Here is a 22,089-nt window from a genome sequence, read left to right on the forward strand (position 1 = left end):
TGCTCAGAGAGAAAAATTTGGAACGCTTCACGAATTTGCGTGTCATCCTTGCGCAGGGGCCATGCTAATCTTCTCTGTATCGTATCCAATTTAGCGTACGCGCTTGCCGAAGCAAGCACGCTTACCATCAGGCGGGGCTTGCTATATATCAGCCTGCTGGAACACGCCGCACCTTATCGCGGTGCCCCCTTCATAGCTGCAGGCTCTCGTAACCAAGGCATTTAAATATGCATTTATACATTTGGAATTGATACATTTACTCTTGCTGAACTCGACACAAGAAAGATCAACACCAACTGCTGACAAATTCTTGTCAAATTACTCAAAAAGAACAAATACAGAATAAAAGGGGGAGGAGCCCAAACCGCTCTCAGGCCACATAGTTAACTCGTACCTCGAGGCCAAGTGCCCGATCACAGCCTAGCAAACGACAACTCTGTCAATGTAGAAGGGAAAACAAAACAAAACAAAAGACCCAGCATTTGACTGCTGAATGAGCTCCAGGTTGACCCATACTGTGTCAATGCGTTGCCAAAGCAAGCACGCTTACCATCAGCTCAGGTCATACAGCATAAAAGTGGGCAGAGGCCAAATCAGAAATTTCTGTTTCCGTATCTTCCTTTTGCATCCCTGTATTCCCTCTCCAATAAGATATTTAAATACCCTCACAGGATAATATTTATGCTGTGTTTCCTGGTCTAAAATGCTCCGCTTTTAATTTGTCAAAATTTAATTTTTTATCGATGTAGTTAGATGACAGGTACTGAATCATTTGTTAGACGGTTTCATTTTCTGTCTAAGGTTTAGTGGGGCATGATCACTGATGATTAATTTGTTTTTGTTTTTTTACATTTCATAATCATGTGTTAAAATTATGAAATTACGTGTTAAAAAGAAAATTCACAGACTAGAGGGGGGAAAAAAAAAAACTTATACAGGCCAATTCCTTGTGAAATGGACAGTGTAATCAAAGACTGCCTCAACTAAAACCAATCATTAAAATGTTTTTATTCATGTAGATTTTAATGTTTGTTTAGTGTTGGAGCCCATCTGTCTGTTACCCCTTTTGACAAATAGAAAAGTTTGTGAGTGAAGAAGAAAAATTGTAAAAGACTAGATAAATAAATGCAATAGACATAATTATTATCATTAAACCATTGTTAATATTGACTACAGACAGATGTCTGTATACACGTGTGGTGAATGATGTTTGTGTAATCATACCATTTGTGATAACAGAAACAGAAGAAAAAATATGGCATTTTTTATGAACAGAAGACCAAAACCGAAATAATTAAACAAAAAGGGACACTATAGCGCTTTAGATCTCAAGCCATTTCAGTCTATGTTAGTTTAGAAGCCGGAGAAAACTGCTAAGGAGTGGGGAGATGCAGCAAATGATTGGTAAAATACTCTGTGAGTAAAAAGGAAGTGATTCAGATTTGGGTTGGGGAACTAGAAAAGCAATTGGGTCACATTTTTGTTACAGTAGAGTTTTCATCAATTATATCTTTTATGTGATTTATATAGGTTCTTTGATGCCAAGGCTGTCTGCCTTGGCATATTGTATATGTTCATTACGTTTATAATGTCCAAACTTGGTGACATTCAGTGTAGGATGTTATGTTACTTTTTTTTTATTTATTTCCAGTTTACACAGTGAGATGTGATGCTACTGACAGGGGGCGGGGGGAGGGGGGGTTGTAGTTCTAGTCTCGTCACCATGAAATTCATCTGTTCTACGTTCCTGTATGCTGGAAACGACCAGGGTGTCCCTATTGCTGCTTGTTTTCAAGTCCAGAATATAGTTTCTTTCATTTTACTTTCAGCTATGATAATGTTCAGTTGGGTGGTGAGAGTAAAGGTTTGTAGTGTATTATTATCATCTTTGACCAGTGCTTCTTTCTGGCCCTAGTTAAACTCCAGACTATCACTTTATGCTTGAAACGCATTATGCAGGATTTCTATTAAAGAGTCGGTTTAAAATCCAGATAGTGTTGGTTCTATGGATAAGAGCAAAATCTGAATCTGGTAAAGATTCAGGAGTGTTTAGCAATTTATGTCAGAGTCTTTTTAGAGGTTTGTGAACCAGCCCTGGTTTTCTTTTCTTGTGTTTGTTGTTAATGGTAGAAGAAGTGACTGATTAATTTGTCCAACTCAATAGTTCCAAGGGTAGTGCGAAGTCTGAGATTTTTGAATATATTTACAGTGCAATGTTGAGTCTTGTGTCAATCTCACAAGTGTGGCATTCATGGACACATCACACAGTCTTCACCTGCACCAGAACAGCACACATTCAGCTGCAATGGGACTTATGTATGTTGATATCTGTTTGTGTGTGTGAGTGTATGCATGCTCTTTTGTTGCAGCACTAAGCATGTACTTTTACATTAATGACCAAAAAAAAAAAGTTCTTACTGGCATGTATTTTTTGGAGGTTGATATGCTTCTCCAGTTCCCGCCGCAATGTTACTTCAGCGCCATACTTTCCCACCGTCCCATCATCCACAAGGAGGAAATGGGAATGCAGGCTGTTGAGAACGTTTAGTTTGCTGAGAGGATTCAGTAGTGTCTGATATGGAGCAATAATCTGCAGTGTGGAAAAGAGCAGCCATTAACAGCAAGAAAAGTAAAGGAAAAAAAGGAGACTATACACACATATATCTTTATATGCACACATAAATTACAACTTCTGTGGCGCATTAACATTCAGGTTAGTCACAATAAGCTGCATCTTACGTCTCTGCCGATGAGATCGTTCCTGTTTTCAATCACTCCCCAGGGTGCAATCCCGATAGTGCAAATTTTCTTTGATGATCTTGAACAGTGTTCTTTGAGAGCATCTCCCACATGTTTTGCTACACCTTCAGAAACAAATAAAAAAAGTAAGCTTTTATTCTTTCTTTAAAAAAAAGGTTTCCACTGCTAAATATTCCTTATTATTATTAGAAATAAAACTGTCCACCCAAGTCACATATCTCAGCATAATCTTTCACCATTAAAAATGCATTTTATAGATATATTTAATCAATGTTGTGAAAAGAAATGGACAACCTCCATCTGACTTTCAGACACTAAAAACATTGGATGGGTTAAACTATAATACATCATATCAGCAGATTTATGAAAGATGCCTAAAGGATGCTCAAAATCTACCTACTAACAGTCTATATTTAAAGTAACCTCGACAATAAGGTTGGGTGATATGTAAAATGTTTCCAACCGACATTCATCAGGCCAATAAATGACAATAGGCGATATATTCACCTGACTTTTTCGTGACATTTTGATGGGCAGAACTTATTTGCGCGTTAAGAACATAGAAGAAGTCCAAACATGGAGGGCTTAGTTGCAGCTGAATGAGTTTTAGTAGATATTTCACTTCTTTATTTTAGATTTTAACTTTTAACATTTGAAGTGGTTGTCGCCACAATCCGCCACACTTTTCAGTCACACTTCCTTAGTTTTTCTGATGTTAGTTTGTCATGCTTTAATGATATGTGAACATCTTTTGTACATGTTTTCATATGATATTTAACATCAGTTTGTTTTAAACGTTTTTCTTCTTCACTGTCTGTCTGTATAATAATTAATGTTGCTAATGCACGATGTAAGGTGCTGCACAGTAAAGCAGCATGATTCATTATTGATGAATGTGATAAGCGGTTTTAAAATGCGTTTGTTACTAATTTTGGTCATTTTCTATTAAACAGTTCTCAAATTTAACTAAACACTTCAGTGTTTCTTAGCTTTAGACTAGTTGTGGATTACTGTGCTTTTCCATAGAGGCATGCTTTTACTTCACTGCCAGTGTATTTGGGATCATTCTGAAAAACCAAAGCCGTTGCCAATCAGATGCTTTCCAGATGTTATTGCATAGTGAATCAAAATCTGACTACTTTTCTGGGTTCATCATTCCATCAATTTTTACAAGATCTCCAACACTGAAATGCAGCCCAAAACCTCCTATGTTTTACAGACAGCTGTAGACATTCACGGTTGTGCCTCTCTCATGCCTTCCTCTATGTATAATCATCACAATTTAAACCAAACATTTCTAATTCAGCACTCTATAAGGCCTGTTGCCACTGATTTTCAGTTTGCATACCTTAGCCAGTTCTCTCTGTTTCCACTCCTTTAAAAATGGCTTCTCGACAGCCACCCTTCCAACTGAGAAAAACTCCAGCGAAGCTTCAGTGAACAGTAGATGGCTCAACTGAAAGGCTGGATGAATTTTCTATTTCTTAAAAGACTGTTGATCTGCTACAGGAGATTCTTTTTTAAGACCTGCTACTTCTTTTGTCCTCCATTTGTCCAATCTTCTCAATTTTTTTTAAGGACCCTGCACACAATGTCAAGACATGCTAAGGTTTGGGCTAACATTTCTTTGAGAACTACCTTGTTGGTGCAAGAATACAATTCTATGCCCATCAAACTGTTATCTTTGGCCTTTTTCATAGATTCACCTAAAGAAATAAGAGAAAATTAAGCGTTTTAAAAAGCCTAAACCTACAATTTAGATTTGTATGGTTAATATTAGTTCTTTGCTAATTTGTCTGTTGTGTGCAGACACAACACTGGTCCATCACCTTTTTTAATACTTGAATGATTCATAGGTCAGATTTAATTGGCTTAACAAATCTGTTTGGGGTTGTGTGAGAAAGGCCAACTGGCATAAAAATCTGCCAAATCATAAATGCAGAGCTACCCGTTGTGGCGACCCCATGGAAATAGGGGAGCAGCAGATGTAGTTTTATTAAGTGATAAATCTACCATTAGTTTATGTTTTTCAATTTTCTCTCATTCTTAGACAAAATAACAGCCCATGTTCCTCTCTTGTTCTCTGTTCATTAAAGTACATGCATTGCTGTCAGGTAGCAGAGTCCAAATAAATAAAAATAAGTCCAAATAAAAGAAACAGGAAAAAAAAAAAACCCAGAGTGTTAATGACCAAAATGCCACTGATGGGACCAGCTCACAACAAGTACATTAGCCCTGGAGTTGTTTGTGAACCACAATCCTCACTTGTTGGATCCTATAAATTCAGCAGTAATTTGTGAGCCGGGAGACCATCCCAACTGGCCAAAGTACCAGAGATGGATTAAAAGTAATCACCGGTCTGAGTAATTGACCCTGTGAGTAATGATTTAAACACTATGATCAGACCACAACATCTTAACGCCATACTGTGGCTGCAAACACACATCAGCCTCGACTCACAACCAAATGACACGGTTAGAGAACTTCTGCTACATCAGCGAATCACCATTAACGGGCTGTTTATTTGTGTAGGATTGCATGGCTAAGAGTCTTCCAAAGAAAAATGCCTTTTAAGAATTTGTTAATATATAGAAATTATAATTATTATCATTAGAATTAAAAATTAATAATAATAATAATAATAAAAAAGCATGTTTATTCAGATATATTAATAAGTGTATTTTTCATTATACCAAGAATCCGCTGACTCAACAAGGAAATTTTACATTTAATTAGGTTTGTTGTAATGACCAATTTCTCCTACGCGAGAATAGTACAGGTAACTGTCGAGTGAATTCACACCAAGTAATGTCATATATCCTGCCTCTTTCATGCTCCACCCAGGGATCACCCTTCCCCAAACCAAAGCAGAGTATTTCTAGTAGAAGACCATTTATTGTGTGCTATATGCGAAAAAGATAATCTTCCACCCAATCAAGCATAGTTGGCAATTCATTTGAAAACCAAAAGGATTTCAACAACAGATATCTTCCTATTGGTCAAACAATTGATGGGCGTTACCTTCATGAGAAGCTACATCAAATATGTTCCAGGACTGACAATCATTTTCTAGCAGCACCAAAAACAAACTACCCATGAAGTTCTGTCACCAGTTCGAACTTGCCAAACCTAATGGAGGCTGCTATGCTTTCAGCATTATGATCAACTTTTGGTTTTATTTCTAACACATTTTGTCTAATCGCGCAGCATTCAGTGATGGTTTCAGTGGTTCCATCCACCAGTAGCAAAACTAATGAAGCCTCTTGTCTCATTAAAACATAAAGATGATACCACAATGGTCAGTCACTGCTGAGAATATGAGGCCTATTAAGACTTATTCCTCAGAGTTCTTGTGCTGAGGGAATAAAGATCTATTTGTGAAAACCACATGAAAATGTTCATCCCGAGACTCTGATTTCAGTATAAAAACAAAACTATAATGATTTAATATCCTTGAAGTGCAACTTGTTCAAAATGTATTGAGGCCAGTAACACTGAAAAGGTAGAGTCCACTCAGTGCACTGTGGCTGATAAAGTTAATCTACAGATAACGCAGTTTCTTCCCGCTGAGCACATGTTGGACAGGACTTCCTTTCCACAATGACTGAACAACCTGTTAAACATGAATCTGCAGCTTTTGTAAAAGAAGAGTTTGATCATTAACAGTCTGATTTATATAATTGTTCAGTTTCTTTTGGAGAAACAGATTTAAATATTTTTGAATATACATATAAATGTACATTGTGAGAATCTGGACATAAAAGTGTAGATTTCCAATATTTTCCCTAATTTCAACAAAAATAAAAAAAAATGCCTTTCCTCATTTAAAAATCAATCTGAATTGCAAGACCTTTTAAAAAATGATACAACACGCAGAAGAACTTTGTCCTTTCCACAGTATTTCAAAAAGAACAATGTTTCTCTGATTATTTACCTGTGTTAACACCACCGGTGAGAATCCAGGCCCCGGTGGTGACAGCAGCTTTGATGAGGCCCTTGCCGATCACCTGCTTAATGCGGGGGTGCAGGTCAAAGTTCTGAACTCCTCCGTGGACAGAAATGAGGATCTTGGGAAGCTCCATGTGCCACTCCTTTAGCATCAGTCGTAAAATGCTGTCTGGCCTCGTGTCATGGGACAAGCGTACATACTGTCCACAGTTTCACAAACACAAGAAAAACATGTTAGCGTAACACACAACAAAGAAAGGATGGGTCATCACACACAATAAATTTGTGTTTGGATTGAAGAAACTTGCCTTTAAATATTATAGAGAGTGAAGTGCCACGGAAAAATAAGCTAAAATCAATTGAAATACACAATCTGCACTATTTATCAAACCGTTTTTGATCAAACTGTTTTGTTTTTTTATTTCATCAAGTCGAGCCTAAAGTTGTTTACCTATAAAACTCCAAGACCAAGGATATCTATGTAGAAGTCACCACACCTTAAATACAGTGATGGAACACCCGCCCCCCCAACACAGTTTCTATATTAATGTTAAATTAAAAAAATTTAAAAAAAAAGTAAACATGAGACAGCAAAGGGGATTAGCCCCTCACCTTGGCTCTGTATGAGTGAGACCCTCCCTGGAAGTTGATGACACCATAGGCATCAGTGGGTCTGGCCTCTGTGTGTTTTTCCACTGACCACTCCTCCAGCTCGGGCATAGGCACATTGGAGCTCTCACCCAACTTCACATCTGAGTACTTGGTGGCCAAGCTGGCTGTGAAGCCAGCATGTTGGCGCACCAGCCGCCCACAGCAGCACCTTAAAAAAAAAAAGAAAAGAAAAAAAGCCAAGATGAATTTTTCAAATGTTTGCCGTTTCAATTATTATTAGCCATGATACAATTTTGAAATAAAAAGAATAACAGGAAACCAGTAAAACAATTACAACAAGAGTTTTCAAAAGCAGAACAATAATCTAGAGAAACAAACAGTACAAGGAACAGGAATCCATGCCACACCTGATAAATATTCCTGAAGTGTTTTTCGGAAAACACTGCACTCTTCAACTGAATATTATGTTGAACTATGAATGTGAGCCTATTATTTTTTACATTATTTTCTATAAACACACATTGCGACAATGTTGGCACCTCAAAATAAACATTGCTGCGGTTTCAAATCATGCCAGCCAAGTATAAGTAGCCACTATAAATCAACAAGTTCAGGCTTTAGATTAGGTTTTTTTTTTTCCCCTAAGATTTCCTAACATCTGTATGTGTACGAGACAACACTGTCATGTGAGGCACACAGCTCTGGCTGAGTACAGACGCCCTGTCCACCTGCAAAGCAAACCTCCTGTTTGCAATGGGCAGACAATCAAAAGCTGCACAAAAAGGCAGAGAAGCTAAAGCGGCACATCATCATTAACAAAAACTGTTTACATGTGCATAGGATCCCTTGTTCAAAATAACATCTTCCCCCAATAGGCCAGAAGATGAGATTATTAGTCATTTATTTATATATATTTTTTAAACAAGCCCCCCCCCCCAAAAAAATGCCAATTTAATTACAGAACGTACTCCAGCTAGATTATTAAGAATATAGGATAATTAATTTGTTTATATACAATTTATATTTAAAAAAAAAAAGCTTCAGAAATAGCAGTAATGGAGAATAGTATTGGAGTGCATGCTGTGTTAGATATAGCAATTTATGTGTTAGTTTTCATTTTAACAACTTCTTAAATTAGTTGTGCTATGACTGTGCAAAACAAACCAGCGATGAATGGGAGCAGTTCAAACCCATTCCTTAAGATTATAATAACCTTTAATGTAGTACTTCTAGTGACATTTTAATCAGGAAAAAAAACCTACTCATTAGTGAGGGTTCATTTAACCTAATCTGCTTCACAGTTGAATTAGTTGGTGGAAACATCGTCACAGGTCCAAAAATGACCCCAGGCCATTGGACCATTGATTTTGTCAAACCCTGCATTAATAGTAATGGCATTCAGGTGTACAAAGAATTCTCAGGTACTACTCAGCCGCCTGGGACATGTACTGTATATTTAGACTTAGTCAATCAGTGCAATATTGCATGTGTTTTTTGTCATCTGTATGTTTAAGACCCTTTTTGCAATAAAGTAAAGGTGCAGGTATTTGAAATGATTGTACAATTCATTGGACTATTGGACCTAGTTTTGCCTTGTTTTAGTGTTTTCTGGTTATAACTCTGGCACACAACCTTCACAATCTTTCAAAGCCTCTTAACATAGTGTGGCAGAAGCCAAGACAATGGAGACAGCTTTAAATAAATAAGAAGAGTAAAACAAATTCAGCAAAACAAATTGTCCTTTTCATTTACAAGATCGACCCCTGGAAGTACTAAGTCTGGCTCTGTCTACCTGTGACATAAAAAGAGAAGTAGGTACCCTTATTTCCTCTTTTGCAGCAATATGGGATATTGCTTATATGGGGGTACAGTGCAAATGTACTCGATATCATTACATAATCTTAAAATAAATATAAAATAAAACACATTCACTGAAATCCAGTTCTCATAACGGCTCTTTAAGCTGCTACTTAAAGAGGGTACAACATATTGGCCCCATTGCCGAAGTTTGCTACCTGGATGAGAATCTAGTTTTGTTTTTCAAAGCCATACCCTTACACATGTCATTCTTTATACTTTGTAATAACAACTTCATGACACTGATGTACCCCATTCTTTTTACAGCTGAAATCTTGATTATAATTTCTGTGTTATAATTCTAGCTCCACCAAAATCAATCAACTTGGGTTGATATTCTGTCTTTCTCCATTAAAATGAAACTTCCAAAAAAAAAATAGGGGTCTCATTTCTTTGTAAGTGAGCAAACTTACTTAGCAGGGTATTAAATGTATTAATTATAATTAATTAATTGTAATTAGTAAATTAAAATTAATGAGCTGTATTTCATTCTCACAAAGCAGCTCTATAAGTAACAAGACAAGTCAAAGTCATGCCCAGCTGACACAAAGTTATTGTTACTATCATTCATCCTTTATTCATTACTATCAAGACTTGAACTTCCAGTTCATGGTCAAAGGTGTAGTAACTGGCACTTGCTTTGGGGCGCTAAGCTTAATCCATCTGGGAAACATGTGGGCAGAGTATAGCATTGCTTATGAACATCTCCTCATTCTGTCATACAAGTACAATGGCCACAGTGAACAAATCAGTCCTCCATTAAGGCAACTCGTTTAAAGTGACACTAAAAATAAGCTTGGGTTAGATTTTGGTCTCACCCGTTTCAAAATATTACACCCTTGTCACTAAAACACCATCTAGACGAACCCTGAAATTATTAACTGATGGACTAATGTTAGGATAAATTTAAATGGCTCTCACATTTCCTTTTCCGCAGGAGAATTTCTTATGCTTCAGCTCTTAAATCGCAGTATTATTGACCCACGAGACAAAAAAATAAATAAAAATACATATTATTCTTATAACTTAACTATTTGAGTTATCGGAAATTATGACCATTCCACTACAAAAAAACCCACATCAGCTAATCTTATTGTGCTGATATATGCACACAGATCCTGACAGTTTCAGCTGTGTAAGGCCAGGATCATCTACTCATTATTGTGGGTATACGTTTTTGGGTTTGTTTGTTTTTTTTGCATTTCCATGACTTATTGTATCTATAACATCAGTTAGCACTGCACTGTTCAGGACTTTGTGAGATAAGCAGATGCTGAGTTTATGTTGGAACGCAGTTGCCCATTTATTTAGACAGTGAGTTCAAAATAACTGCCTGGAGGGCTGCAGAGTGGCATGGCTTGGCTTCTAGAAACATTTTAATATTCTCCACAAGATGTGTGCCAAACATTGCCAGACAGGATTCACTGGCAGGGACAAAGGTGATCTAATTCACAGCCTCTTTACTTCTTTCTCCATTTCCATCATTTGTCTATCTCCCTCTCGTGTCAGCCAGATGTTGACACCGGTCTCCCTTAAAGCTTCTGCCTGGGTGTGTAACTGCAACAGTATTGTGGTACTTCCAACTCTGAGGCAGCAAGCTACTAAAACATATACACAACTGAAATACTGGACACACTTGGTAAAAGTGTGTCCAAGATATGAACCATCTACAGATCAATGATGACAGATTTTTCTAAAAACAAAAAAGCCTAATTGTTTATCATTATTGAGTCTGAGCTTTGTTTTCTGTCTTCCTCTACTAGCCTTAGGGGAGAATACGCATCCTAACACATAAAGCCTGGAATTTAATTGTTTCCTGGTAAAGGTTGTTGTTTAGTGGAATTTCAAAGGAATTGCAAAGAATTTACCTCTGGGGGTTATTCTGATGTAAAGCAGCTGGTTAGGCATGGATTCTGCCAGGCTAACCCTGTCAGATAACAGAGAATGAGTCGAACAACAAGCAAACAAATACTCACCTGACGAGCTGCTGGCAAATCTGGCATCCTGGAAGGCATCTGAAAGAAATGCCACAACAACTCAGTCAGTGCGAATATAAATAAAAACAGAATAGATAAATCTGAAGAGTATTTCCGACCATACACGACGGTTCTAAAACAAGACTAATGTGAGGGTTTGATTTCTCCAAGTCTGGAGGAAGTTCTCAGCAGAGAAAGTTCTTTAAGGACATTAAGGAAGGTTAACTGTCTCCTGGGCAGACAGCCCGGTTAAGTTGGCCTTTAACCAAGAGACAGTTATGAAACCTTCCAAAGGGACTCACTTTGATCACAGTCACATGCCACACTTTGACCTAATGTTAAATGAGCCTGTGTTCACTAACACCTCTGAATCATTTAGCAGAAGCCGCACATATAGCAGTTAACAGAGAATAACCAGTTTGCAAATAATTGATGTAAAAGAAAACACAGGAAAACGAGTCACCCATCATTATTGTGAGTTTACAAGAAGAAAGGAAGACATCCAAGGACTGTTTAACTGTAAATATAAGCTGCTGGTGGGAACATAAATTTTTTTTTTTTTTTAAATCACCTTTTCCTTTCCCGTTTCTCTGAAAGTGCATGAGTATTTATAGCAACTACTGCCCCTTTAACAGAGCTGTTTGATGTTTGTCATGCACACAGTGTGGATAAGTGGCCTTCATGACACGCCAAGCCAAGAAGACGCCTGCATATAATTTCAACACTGCATTGTAAGATTCCAGTAAGTCTGCAGAAAAATACTGTGTCAAAAGACCTAGACAGACAGACAGACAGCTATATATCTCTCTATCTACACACATAAAAGATTCCTAGTCCAATTCTCACTGTGAGGATGACATTTTATTACTTTCACACCGGTATAAAGCAGATACCTGAAGCTGGGGTATAAACATCATATCAGAGGTAACAGTGCTAATATTGCTTTTTTTTTTTTTTTGGGGGGGGGGGGGGGGGGGGGGGAATCCCATCCCTAAGATTGAAAGAAGTCACGATCCACAGGTTCATCACTTGCTTAACCCCACACTTAAATCTGTAATTTTATTGACAGACGTAAACATTAAAACAGACTCATTTTGCCTCTGGAGAGTAGTCGTTATGGTTTGGGCCTTCTTTAACTCACACCATGCAATTACGCCGTTTCCATGGCTATCACCAGCAGACTCACTACAGTAGGTCTAAGCACATACCTGTGGGGGTCCTTTGACACTGGAAGTATGTACACACATTCCCTCTTGGTGAAAGTGCTTTCTATCCAGGATTTCTGGGACTGTGAACAAAAAGAAAGAGTTGTGAGCAGCGGCAGCTGAGGTCTCTCATGTTTAACGGACTCAAATGCAATTCAAGAAAAGTATACATAAAAGATACGTAAAGAAAAATTTAATGAGAATAAAAGCAAAGTATGTTTTAAGTTATTTATAACAATGTTAAATAATAAACTTCAAGACATCTTAAAAGGCTAAAAGGGATGTTGCACCCCTTAATACAGGATTTAGTCTATAACAATTTAAGGGGATTAGAAGGTTTAACACAGGAGAAAAATGAAACAGTCATATAAAATCATGACAAAAAGAGCTGACGAGGAACACCAGTTAGAGGCATCTACCAAACAGTATAAACAGCCTTCTAATTCTACAACAGCATTTTTCTCGTAACAAAGGTTTATGGTGAAGGAATTTTCATTTAATGCCTCGTGCCTTATTGTTCCCCTCCAGAGCAGCTCAGAGGAACCCAAGGGCGATTAGCACTATTAATCTCTTCAGCACAAAGAGGGGAACCTGCAAACACCTTCTCCAAAACATTTCAACAATTCCTTAAAATCTGACAAAAGTAGCAGAGCAACATTTTCTCCCGGAGGTCACGTTAAACATTTCTCAATATCAGCATGTTGTTTGATATAAACTAAACAGAAGCATCTTAAATTCAGGATCCGAAGTTACATCCAACACAACAGGATTTAAATCTGCCTCCAGAAAATACTGAAAACATGTCAATAAGCATGTCATCCCACATCTTGACTAGTGACAATAAGCAACCAAGTTTGTACCTGGATGTCCTCCTCTTCATCTCTGTGTTTAAGGGCTTTGTACAGAAACATACCAGGGCTCCTTCACGCATCTCCTGGACAAACCACAACACCCACAGCCTCTCCCGAGTCCTGGGTCATCAGCAGCAACTCACTGTGCTGTTAGATCTGCACGCAATTTCCATACAGGTCTCAAAGTCTACAGCTGCACAGTTACCATACAGACCCAGCTCGAGTTAAACGCTGAGTGATCAGTGAGAGGTTGCAGCCTCCAAACTCCATCCACAGTTAATCTGTAAGAAGCCACTCAGGGGGCAGATGAATGTGTCTGAGACAAACTAGATATTATACTTAGGCTGGAGAGAAAGAAGTGAGGGAGGCAGGGGTGTGGGAGAGGATTAGTGGATGGGCAGAGACCTCAGTGATATATACCTAGTTGGCTACTGACAACACACCACCAACTGTGATTCATGCAGTACACACAAAACCTCTCCCAACAACTCAGGCACTACAATTAGTCTTTAAGAAACCTCCTTTACTTTGATACTCATTTACAGGAGAACAGCATAAAAAAATGCCAGGATTAAATAAAGGCAACTAAGTTTAAACAAAAAGGTCCCAACATGGATTAATACACCAACTTAACGAAGATCCTGAAAATTAATACGGGTACAAGGGGGTCCAAACATTATTGTTCAATTTCCACTTCTATGTCAATAAAATATAAAGTAACATTACCTTTACAAAGAGATTTATGTTTACACAAATGCCATTTATCATATTCAGCTGTTTTTTAACATATCAGAACTTTTTTTTTTTTTTAAATCAGTCCTAGCAGTTTGTGGGGATGGAGCATTCAGGTGTGTCTTAACATAATGCCAAGATGGAAAGACATCAGCAATGATCTTTAAAAAAAAAATCAATTATTACTGTCTATCAATCTGTAAAGGATTATAACACAATTTCCAAACAATATCAAGTCCATAATTCTAGTGGAAAAAAAATCATGACAGCTGTTAATATTCCCAGCAGTTGAAATTCACCCAAAATGAGACAATGTTCAGAGAAACAGCACAAAAAAAACAAAAACAAAAAAACAAAAACAGCAACATCTCAGACTCTACAGGCCTCGGTTAGCATGACAAATGTTAAATGTCGTGGCAGTATAATTAGAAAAAGACTGAACAAGTTATAGGGTGTTGGGCAGGGTTGCCAGTAGAAACCTTCTCTCTAAAAAGAACATGGCAACACAGCTTAGGTTTGCAAAACTGCATGTGAACAAACCGCAAGACTCCCGTAACTGTCCGCTGGACAAGACCAAAGTAGACATGTTTGGCTGTAACGCACGACAGCACATTTGGCAAAAACTAAACAAGGTATCAGCGTAAACACCTCATGCCAACTGTCAAGCATGGTGGTGGAGGGGTTAGAATTTGATTGTTTTGCAACCACTACAAGCTGCACCTGGGTAACTTGCAGTCATTGACCGTATTAACAAAATAGTCTCGAGTCAAATATGACAGCATCTGTTTAACATCTAAAGCTTGGCCCAAATTGGGACATGCCACAGGACGATGATCAAAGCACTCTAGCAAATCTACAGCAGAACGGTATAAGAGAAAAGAATAAAGTTGTTGTGATGGTCCAGTCAAAGTGCAGACCAAAACCTAATTGAAATACTGTGGCAGGGATATTAAGAGAGTTGTACAAAAACCTCAATGAACTGAAACAATATTGAAAAGAAGAGTGGCCCAAATGTTTCCACAATGACGTAAGAGCGATAAAGAGTGATAAAGTCTTAAAGCAAAGGCTTACTTCAACTAATTGCTTCAGTTAGGGGTTTTTTTTTTTTTGTTTATTTTTTTTTTTAACACTGCTTTTTCCATTTTGGCTTCCTTTTTGTCGACTAATGATGTGGTATAATACTCTAGCTCCTGCACAGGGAGAAGAAAATGATACAATGGTCTACAGCTTTTGACAGTGGCGATATGAACATTACTTTGAGTTACAATACACAAAAAGACAAAGTGCTGGTAAAATCCAAAGTGTGCAAAAGTCAGAAACTGTCCACCAATTCTAGCACAAGATCGGCTCTTGTGCTCAGTAGCAACAATAGTGGGGAAAATAGGTGATGTTTTGCTCCCGAGCAAGATAGTTACTCAACCACCATGATCAATAATAATGATAACAATAATAATGTTTGTTTGTGTGTAAGTGAGAGATCTTTTTTTCCAGATTTCTTTGAAATTGCCATTGAATTTAGTTTTCCAGTTTGTGTTCTTGTGTACCAATTGAAGCTTCTTCCTATTTGGAATTAAGATTTTAGTTTATTATGTATAAACACCTATGTTAAAATACAGTTGTACAATTTTACAGTACATTTCACATGTTCAACAGAAAATAAATATTTTACTGTATATGATTAAGAAAATTAAACTTATATCTTCACATGTGAGGAGTAAAAAGAGCCCTTTAAGCTTAAAGGAAATAACATATTTGATTTCTATCATGAGATACTTATATTGACTGATAAGAAAAAAATATACGATTTTTTTTTCCATAGCCCTTCTTCGTCATCCTGCCCTACCCCTGGCAGCATGCTCAGACAGAGCCGGTTGGGTTTTTTTCCCCCCTCTGTGGCTTTATTTTTAATAATTGCACAACAAAGGCAATTGAGATTACAAGTTCTACAGTTTTACAACTCTTCACACACACACGCGCACACACCTTGGATTACCAAGTCAGAGTTGGTGTGACTTCTGACGTTTCAAATAGAGATGGACCGATCCGATATTACGTATCGGTCCGATACTGACCTAAATTACTGGATCGGATATCGGAGAAAAATAAAAAATGTAATCCGATCCATTAAATATCACGAAAGCACCTCACAAAACTTGCAACACGCCGTAACTCACCTCAGAACGTTAGCACGTCGGAGCAGTATGCATCACGTGATAGAGCGGCTGTGGCATGCGGGACCTGTCAGTGGTCTGGATAGCATTTGGAGCTTCGCTAGCAATCCGGCATTTCATCTCCGACAAAGTTATCCCCGGGAGAAGTAAAGCAAGTGTGTAAGTCCATCTCTAAATGTTTGTAAAGCATTCCTGCGTTAAGCTTAACAAACGACTGCCTCTTCTGGCTGCTACTTCAATCATGAAACTGCTTAATGATCAGCTGATCAGCTTTTCTGTCGCGAGTCCGTCTCTCTGGTTTGCTTTTGGCCCACTTTGCACCAGAAAGAGGAAACCAGTGGCTGAACAACAGCAGCACGTTTAAGCTTGATCAGCTGTTGTTAGAATTTATTTAATATTACTTTCTACACCAGGATCTTTTTCTTCGTAGCTGACGGCTGGTAACTGTGCAGGGGCGGATCTAGCAAAGTTTAGCCAGGGGGGCCGATAGGGCATGAACAGGGAAAAGGGGGCACAAAGACATACTTTTCTTTCTTATTCTCATTTAAAATGTCTAGCTTTTAATAAATAATTATCTGAATCTTACACCCAAAGTTTTAATCTGATGTAAAATGAATAGAAGTCAATTACTGTATATAGTGACTATTAAGTCTAATATATATATACCCTAGTAAGCTATAGTACTTTTTCCTTTGGGAAGGTACCATCTGTGCAGTCTGCAATTTTGTTGAAGAAAGATGTTGAATCTATTTAATATTTCTTGAAAAATAATTGATTTCTGTGCATTTTTTTTCCACACTGCATCAAATTAAGGTTGATTACGTTGATTAAGCATCATGAGGTGGAGCGTGAGGGGTGGTTCCCCATTTTTTATTTTTTTATTTTTGTTGTTGCTGGGAGTTGGAACCCTATTAGTTAGGTTGCTTAATATTTACGCTAAGTACTCTTTAAAATACCAGAATAGGGAGGATGGTGTAGGTTGAAGTTTATTAGATTGATCAGTATTGCTGAAATATTTTTTTTTGCATACAGGTTTAACAGAATAGCTTTAGTGTAGTTGTTGTTTTAAACTTGAGTATGAACTTATACAAAATGCAGCAAGATATTTAAAAAAAAAAAAAGTTTTGTTGATTAAAAACACTATATCGGATTCATATCGGTATCGGCAGATATCCAAATTTATGATATCGGTATCGGACATAAAAAAGTGGTATCGTGCCATCTCTAGTTTCAAACACACCATGTGGTTTTTGTCATAATCAAGCGACACTACCTGAAATGAAGTGACGGCACAGATTTGCTGCCTAAAAAAATACAACCTGCATACTACTGAGATAAAGGGTCTTAAATCAAAGAAGAATCAAAGAAAAGCTGCTTAACAGACCAAAACTTTGAATTTTGACCTTTTATTTATTTATTCTCAAATTTTATCCTGATTTCTGTAAGAAAACCTTTGAGGGTTTTTTTTTTTTTTTGGGGGGGGGGGGGGGGGGGGGGGGAATTTATTATCTCAGTAGTGGGATTATTACCTTCACTGTTAGTATGGATACAGGTTTTAGTCAACTGTCTTCATGAAGCCTTTGCTAACCACAGAGTGTAGATCAACCCACAATTATCAAAACCACTTATTAAAGATGGTAAATAAAAAGTGGGTGCCACTTAATGGTTGGAATAATCCCCAAATTTAGACCTGCAGTTCTTAAGGTATGACCCAAACAGTTAAAAGATTTTAGAAAACAGATAAATACACATTATAACATCAGTAAGGCATAAAAGCTCGTGACAGAGCTGACCCCCTGATCTGTTTTCAGTCTTTTTTGCTAAGCCACCTGGCTCTGGGCTCCATCTTTATATTTAACACACAGACACACAAGAGCAGCATTAGTCATCACATCAAACACAGAAGGTAACCACAAAATCTTGGACTTCTTTTAATTAAGGTAATTCTGACTTTTTGCCAAACTACATGTACAAATCTTGCTTACTTGCATAGTCACCACCCAAAGGCCCATGCTGAGCCAGGAAAAACCATGTTTAGCACTGGTTTAGAGCATGCAATTACAGGCAGTCATGGAAGGCTAAACCACTGTATCCAATGACGTTAAATAGTAGGTTTGATATTTGGTGAGCCAATTAGAAAAATAGTATTGTTAGTGCTTGAAGCAGTCTATCCACGTGATAACACTTCAGATTTGTCATTTTAAAAAGGAAGAATATGTTGGCTATCACAACATGCTGGCCATGATAACAATGGCACTGGTCTACAAGAAAGCAGGAAAACATAGCACAACATAAAAACACCCCAGCAAAGAAGCATGAATTATGTAGTTATTTACTGCAATGGCTTTGCATCCTTCCCCCACTGTCCACCAATTTTTCAAAAGACTGTATTTAAATGATGGAAGGACTATCATGCCACCCACTGGGTATAATTAACTCCCACAGTCCTCCTCCTGTCGCCATCTTTATGTTTTGATACTGGATGCTCGCAGTAGCAATTCGGCAGTAACGAGGCAGACCTGCTCCAAGGTGAACTCTACTTTGTTGTCCTTTTTAGCTCTAACTGGTAACAAAATTTGTAAAATGAAACTAGTGACTGACACCATACAATTATCAGGTAAGAGTTTATTTAGGGAATGGAAGAAAGATAACACCGTCTTTTCCTCAGAATTCTTCACAATATTCGTGCTGCTATAGGAGTCACCCCCTGCAGGCATTTACAAGAATGCAGGTTTAAGACGCTTCTGCACTGGCTTCATTTTTTAGACCCGGGAGCTTTGCCTGTCTACGTATTCATATACAGTTAAAACACACTTTACCCCCTTTGAGTCATTTGTTCTTCACCACAAGATGGTTAGCTTTCGGTTTTTCCTCAAGTGATGAGCACCAGCAAAAGTAGTGACTATTGTCTAATATCTGCCAGCAATGCAGCAATAACGCATCATAAGAGGACACACAACCATATACTGGCAGTTGCAATATCTTTACAGTTACACTAAGCAGAGAAAAAAGATAAGCACAGTTCTTTACTACAATAAGGAGTCGATATGACTGCCGCCTCATAGCTGAAACTGTCAAACACCAACTGCGCAAAACAAGACCAGCTCATGTGTTGATTGGCTCTCCAGGAGCAGGACAACCACCTTTCGCCTATAAATTTTTATTCAGTAACACGTGTCTTTTTAATGTCTCTGGTTTTAATGTAGCTGATAGGGCTGCTCGATTATGGCAAAAATGATAATCACGATTATTTTCACTGAAATTGAGATCTCGATTATTTGACGATATTTATTTAACCCTTTAAGACCTACCATAGAACCAAGTCCGCCAGAGCTGCTTTTTTTTTTTTTTTCACATGCTGTAGTGCCATTTGTGGGAGCATTTTAAGTTGCTATACATCAATACAACTGTTATAGCCCATATTTTAAAAATGTGTATGTATTAAGTCCATAGTAACTACATTAATTGCAAAAAAGTGCAATAAACTACAAAAAAATTGAAAATCATTTTTGTTTTGTTTTTTTACATATATTTCTACTTGGAGAAATTTAAGAGGTTTATCCCTCAAAACTTTAAATACAAAAAAGTTGCAAAAAATAGTTTACAACAACAGGAAATTTATTTTGAGTGTCTTCATAGTTTTATTTTTGGAGATACAGCAATTTTTATATACTGCAGGAAAAACAAAAAAAACAATCCTATGATGCAAATTTGCAAAGAATGTGCATGTGCATCAAAATAAACTATTTCCAGCTGTGCAATTCGAGTTCTAAGGCCTACAAGTAAAAAACTACATTTTCCGCGAAAATGACGTCACTTGCGATAGTTCGTGTTGACGTCTTTTTCAATGTGGGAAGTGTTAAGAACAGCTGATCGGATCGGCAAAGCGTGTTTCTGGAATATTATGTTTTTGTTCCTGCAAGCACTTTTTATGCAATTTTTGCAAAGCTATATGTGGAAGGAAACCGTGACCTAGGACAAGCTGATGGCATAAGATGTAAATACAACTCCTCTGGTTTCATATGGAAAAAAATTTATTGTGCTAGCTTAGCGGTTCAGGTTCTACAGGGATTTAAAAATAGTTATACAAAACGAGCATGCTGCTCTGACCGGCTTTAAAGGGTTAACAATAACAATGTATTGAATAATGACTTTAAAAAAATAATATAAAATAGTGTGCAAATACAGATAACAGTGCAAATGTTCGCAATATAAGAAATAAATGAAAAATGTAAACTTTGCAGTGTTGCTCTGTGGTGCAGCTACGACACCATAGCAAAGTTTACACACTGTGTCTACTTGATCCACATCTGACTCCGCGAACCCATAATGTTTCCACACCACTGAAGTTTTTTTTTTTTTTTTACCTCTCTTTTCAACCAACGGCAGTCCACTCCTCTCCAAATAACTTCTGCTTAGCTCTCCGAGCTTCCCTCGGGTCCTCTTAATTGTTGTGACGCGTGTTCGAAATGCAGAGCAGTGCGCTTGATTTGCCACACGGAGCAGCGCGAGAGTAAAGCATGAGGGAGGGGCTAATAATCGGCTCAGTCATTTTTAATGATCGTTGAAAGCCCAGATCGTAATCGTGATTAAAATTCGATTAATTGAGCAGCCCTAGTAGCTGATGTCAATACTTTTTTCCATTTTTTTCCTACTATTATTGGCCTAATCCCCTCCAAACACATTTATTTAAAAAATAATAATAATCAATGAAGGAACAATTTTGTAAACACCTTCATGATAACACTGCTTCATGTATTAATGGCTTCTACTCCTATACCAGTACTGATGGGAGTTTCCACACCCATCAGTTGATGGGTTTGTGCACATCCACTAGAATAAATGGCTTCAGGGCTTTGATGACATCAGAGTTGGCACATGTACACGCAACATTAGTGAGCCTTGAACATGTCCCAGCCTAGTTGGGATTGAACAAAACTGATGATGTGATGCAAAAACAGAATGCCATCTAATAATCAGTATATCTGGATTACCTTATTTTAATAACAGCATTTACTATAATTGTAATCATTTAAATTAAAGCCATATTTATTGCATGGTGCCACATTTCCCCATATTTACTGAAACTTTTCCACATGGTTTACAGATTATGGTTTACATTTCACAAACTTTGCTGCGTGATTTCATCTTCACCTTCTACCTGCACAGCAGGTCATTTGCTCTTTACTGCCCACTGGTTAACAGAATCGCTCATCTAATCAGTGCTCAACATCCAATTCAGTCTCGCTATCTGCTGAACTAGTAACAAATGTGAGACACACCTGAGGAATAAACAGAGGTCTCTTTCTGTGATGTGGAGGAATGCATTGAAACCGTTGTCTTTTTGATCCAATACAATCTAACAAAGGGTTAATAAGGCAGATAAAAGCAAGACTGCTAACCTGTAACCATGGTACCTGAAAATGTCAGGCAACAAAAGACTTGAGCGTCACAGACGCTGCCAAAAAACACACACCAACTCTTACTCTCCCACTTCCTCGCTCCCTCCCTCTTCCTCTCTGGCTTCTTTCTGAGCCCCGGGTTTTTATGACAACTCCGATCACGTGGAAAATTTGACCCAGCACCTTTCTATCCTGTTCAGCTCAGCAGTGTTAGATACTGTGAGTTTTGTTTATGGGCAGCTATGTGCAACTGGGGGAATTAATATGTTAATTTGGAGAGACACAAATTTGATTGTGCACTGTCACTTTATCTTCCATCTGTCACCCCTCAGCCAGAAACCTTGCCAGCTGAGCTCTTCCTCTCCCCTGCTCCTTTTTCCCAACAATGTTACAAGGCTGGCTGGTCAACCCATCATTCCTCTGGCCCTGAGTGACGCAATACAGGGTGAGATAACATCTGGCTTGGCAATTCTATTACCCATTAAAAAGAGTGGAAGCAACGAGGTCAGCACTTCAGTGCAAGAGCTGTTCTCAGAACAAACAGAAAGACCTAGATTAATTATTGCCATTTTATT

General features: G+C 37.8%; 1 protein-coding gene and 1 non-coding gene across 5 annotated transcripts in view; both read right to left on the reverse strand.

The window, feature by feature from the left end:
• The window catches only part of trpm7 (transient receptor potential cation channel, subfamily M, member 7), an 83,549-nt gene that overhangs the window by 48,031 nt on the left and 13,429 nt on the right, over nt 1-22,089 (reverse strand). For 2 of the 4 annotated variants that reach the window (XM_085451180.1, XM_085451174.1), the window contains exons 2-7: nt 12,362-12,441; nt 11,154-11,192; nt 7,321-7,528; nt 6,695-6,908; nt 2,740-2,864; nt 2,419-2,590 (exon numbers count right to left, since the gene is read on the reverse strand). In XM_085451180.1, the coding sequence (XP_085307306.1) occupies nt 2,419-2,590; nt 2,740-2,864; nt 6,695-6,908; nt 7,321-7,528; nt 11,154-11,192; nt 12,362-12,441 (838 nt within the window). Of the gene's footprint in view, nt 1-2,418; nt 2,591-2,739; nt 2,865-6,694; nt 6,909-7,320; nt 7,529-11,153; nt 11,193-12,361; nt 12,442-13,218; nt 14,004-22,089 lie in introns of those variants that run through there. The other 2 variants (XM_085451188.1, XM_085451197.1) reach the window with 2 other exon arrangements.
• Nucleotides 12-119, reverse strand: LOC146718419 (U6 spliceosomal RNA). Its single transcript, XR_014921697.1, has one exon. It is a non-coding gene; the product is annotated as a U6 spliceosomal RNA (small nuclear RNA).

This window comes from Copadichromis virginalis, linkage group LG1, assembly GCF_057382275.1.
Source record: "Copadichromis virginalis isolate Kocher_CV1m ecotype Utaka linkage group LG1, C_Virginalis_male_GT1.1, whole genome shotgun sequence".
In the NCBI taxonomy this organism is placed as follows: domain Eukaryota; kingdom Metazoa; phylum Chordata; class Actinopteri; order Cichliformes; family Cichlidae; genus Copadichromis; species Copadichromis virginalis.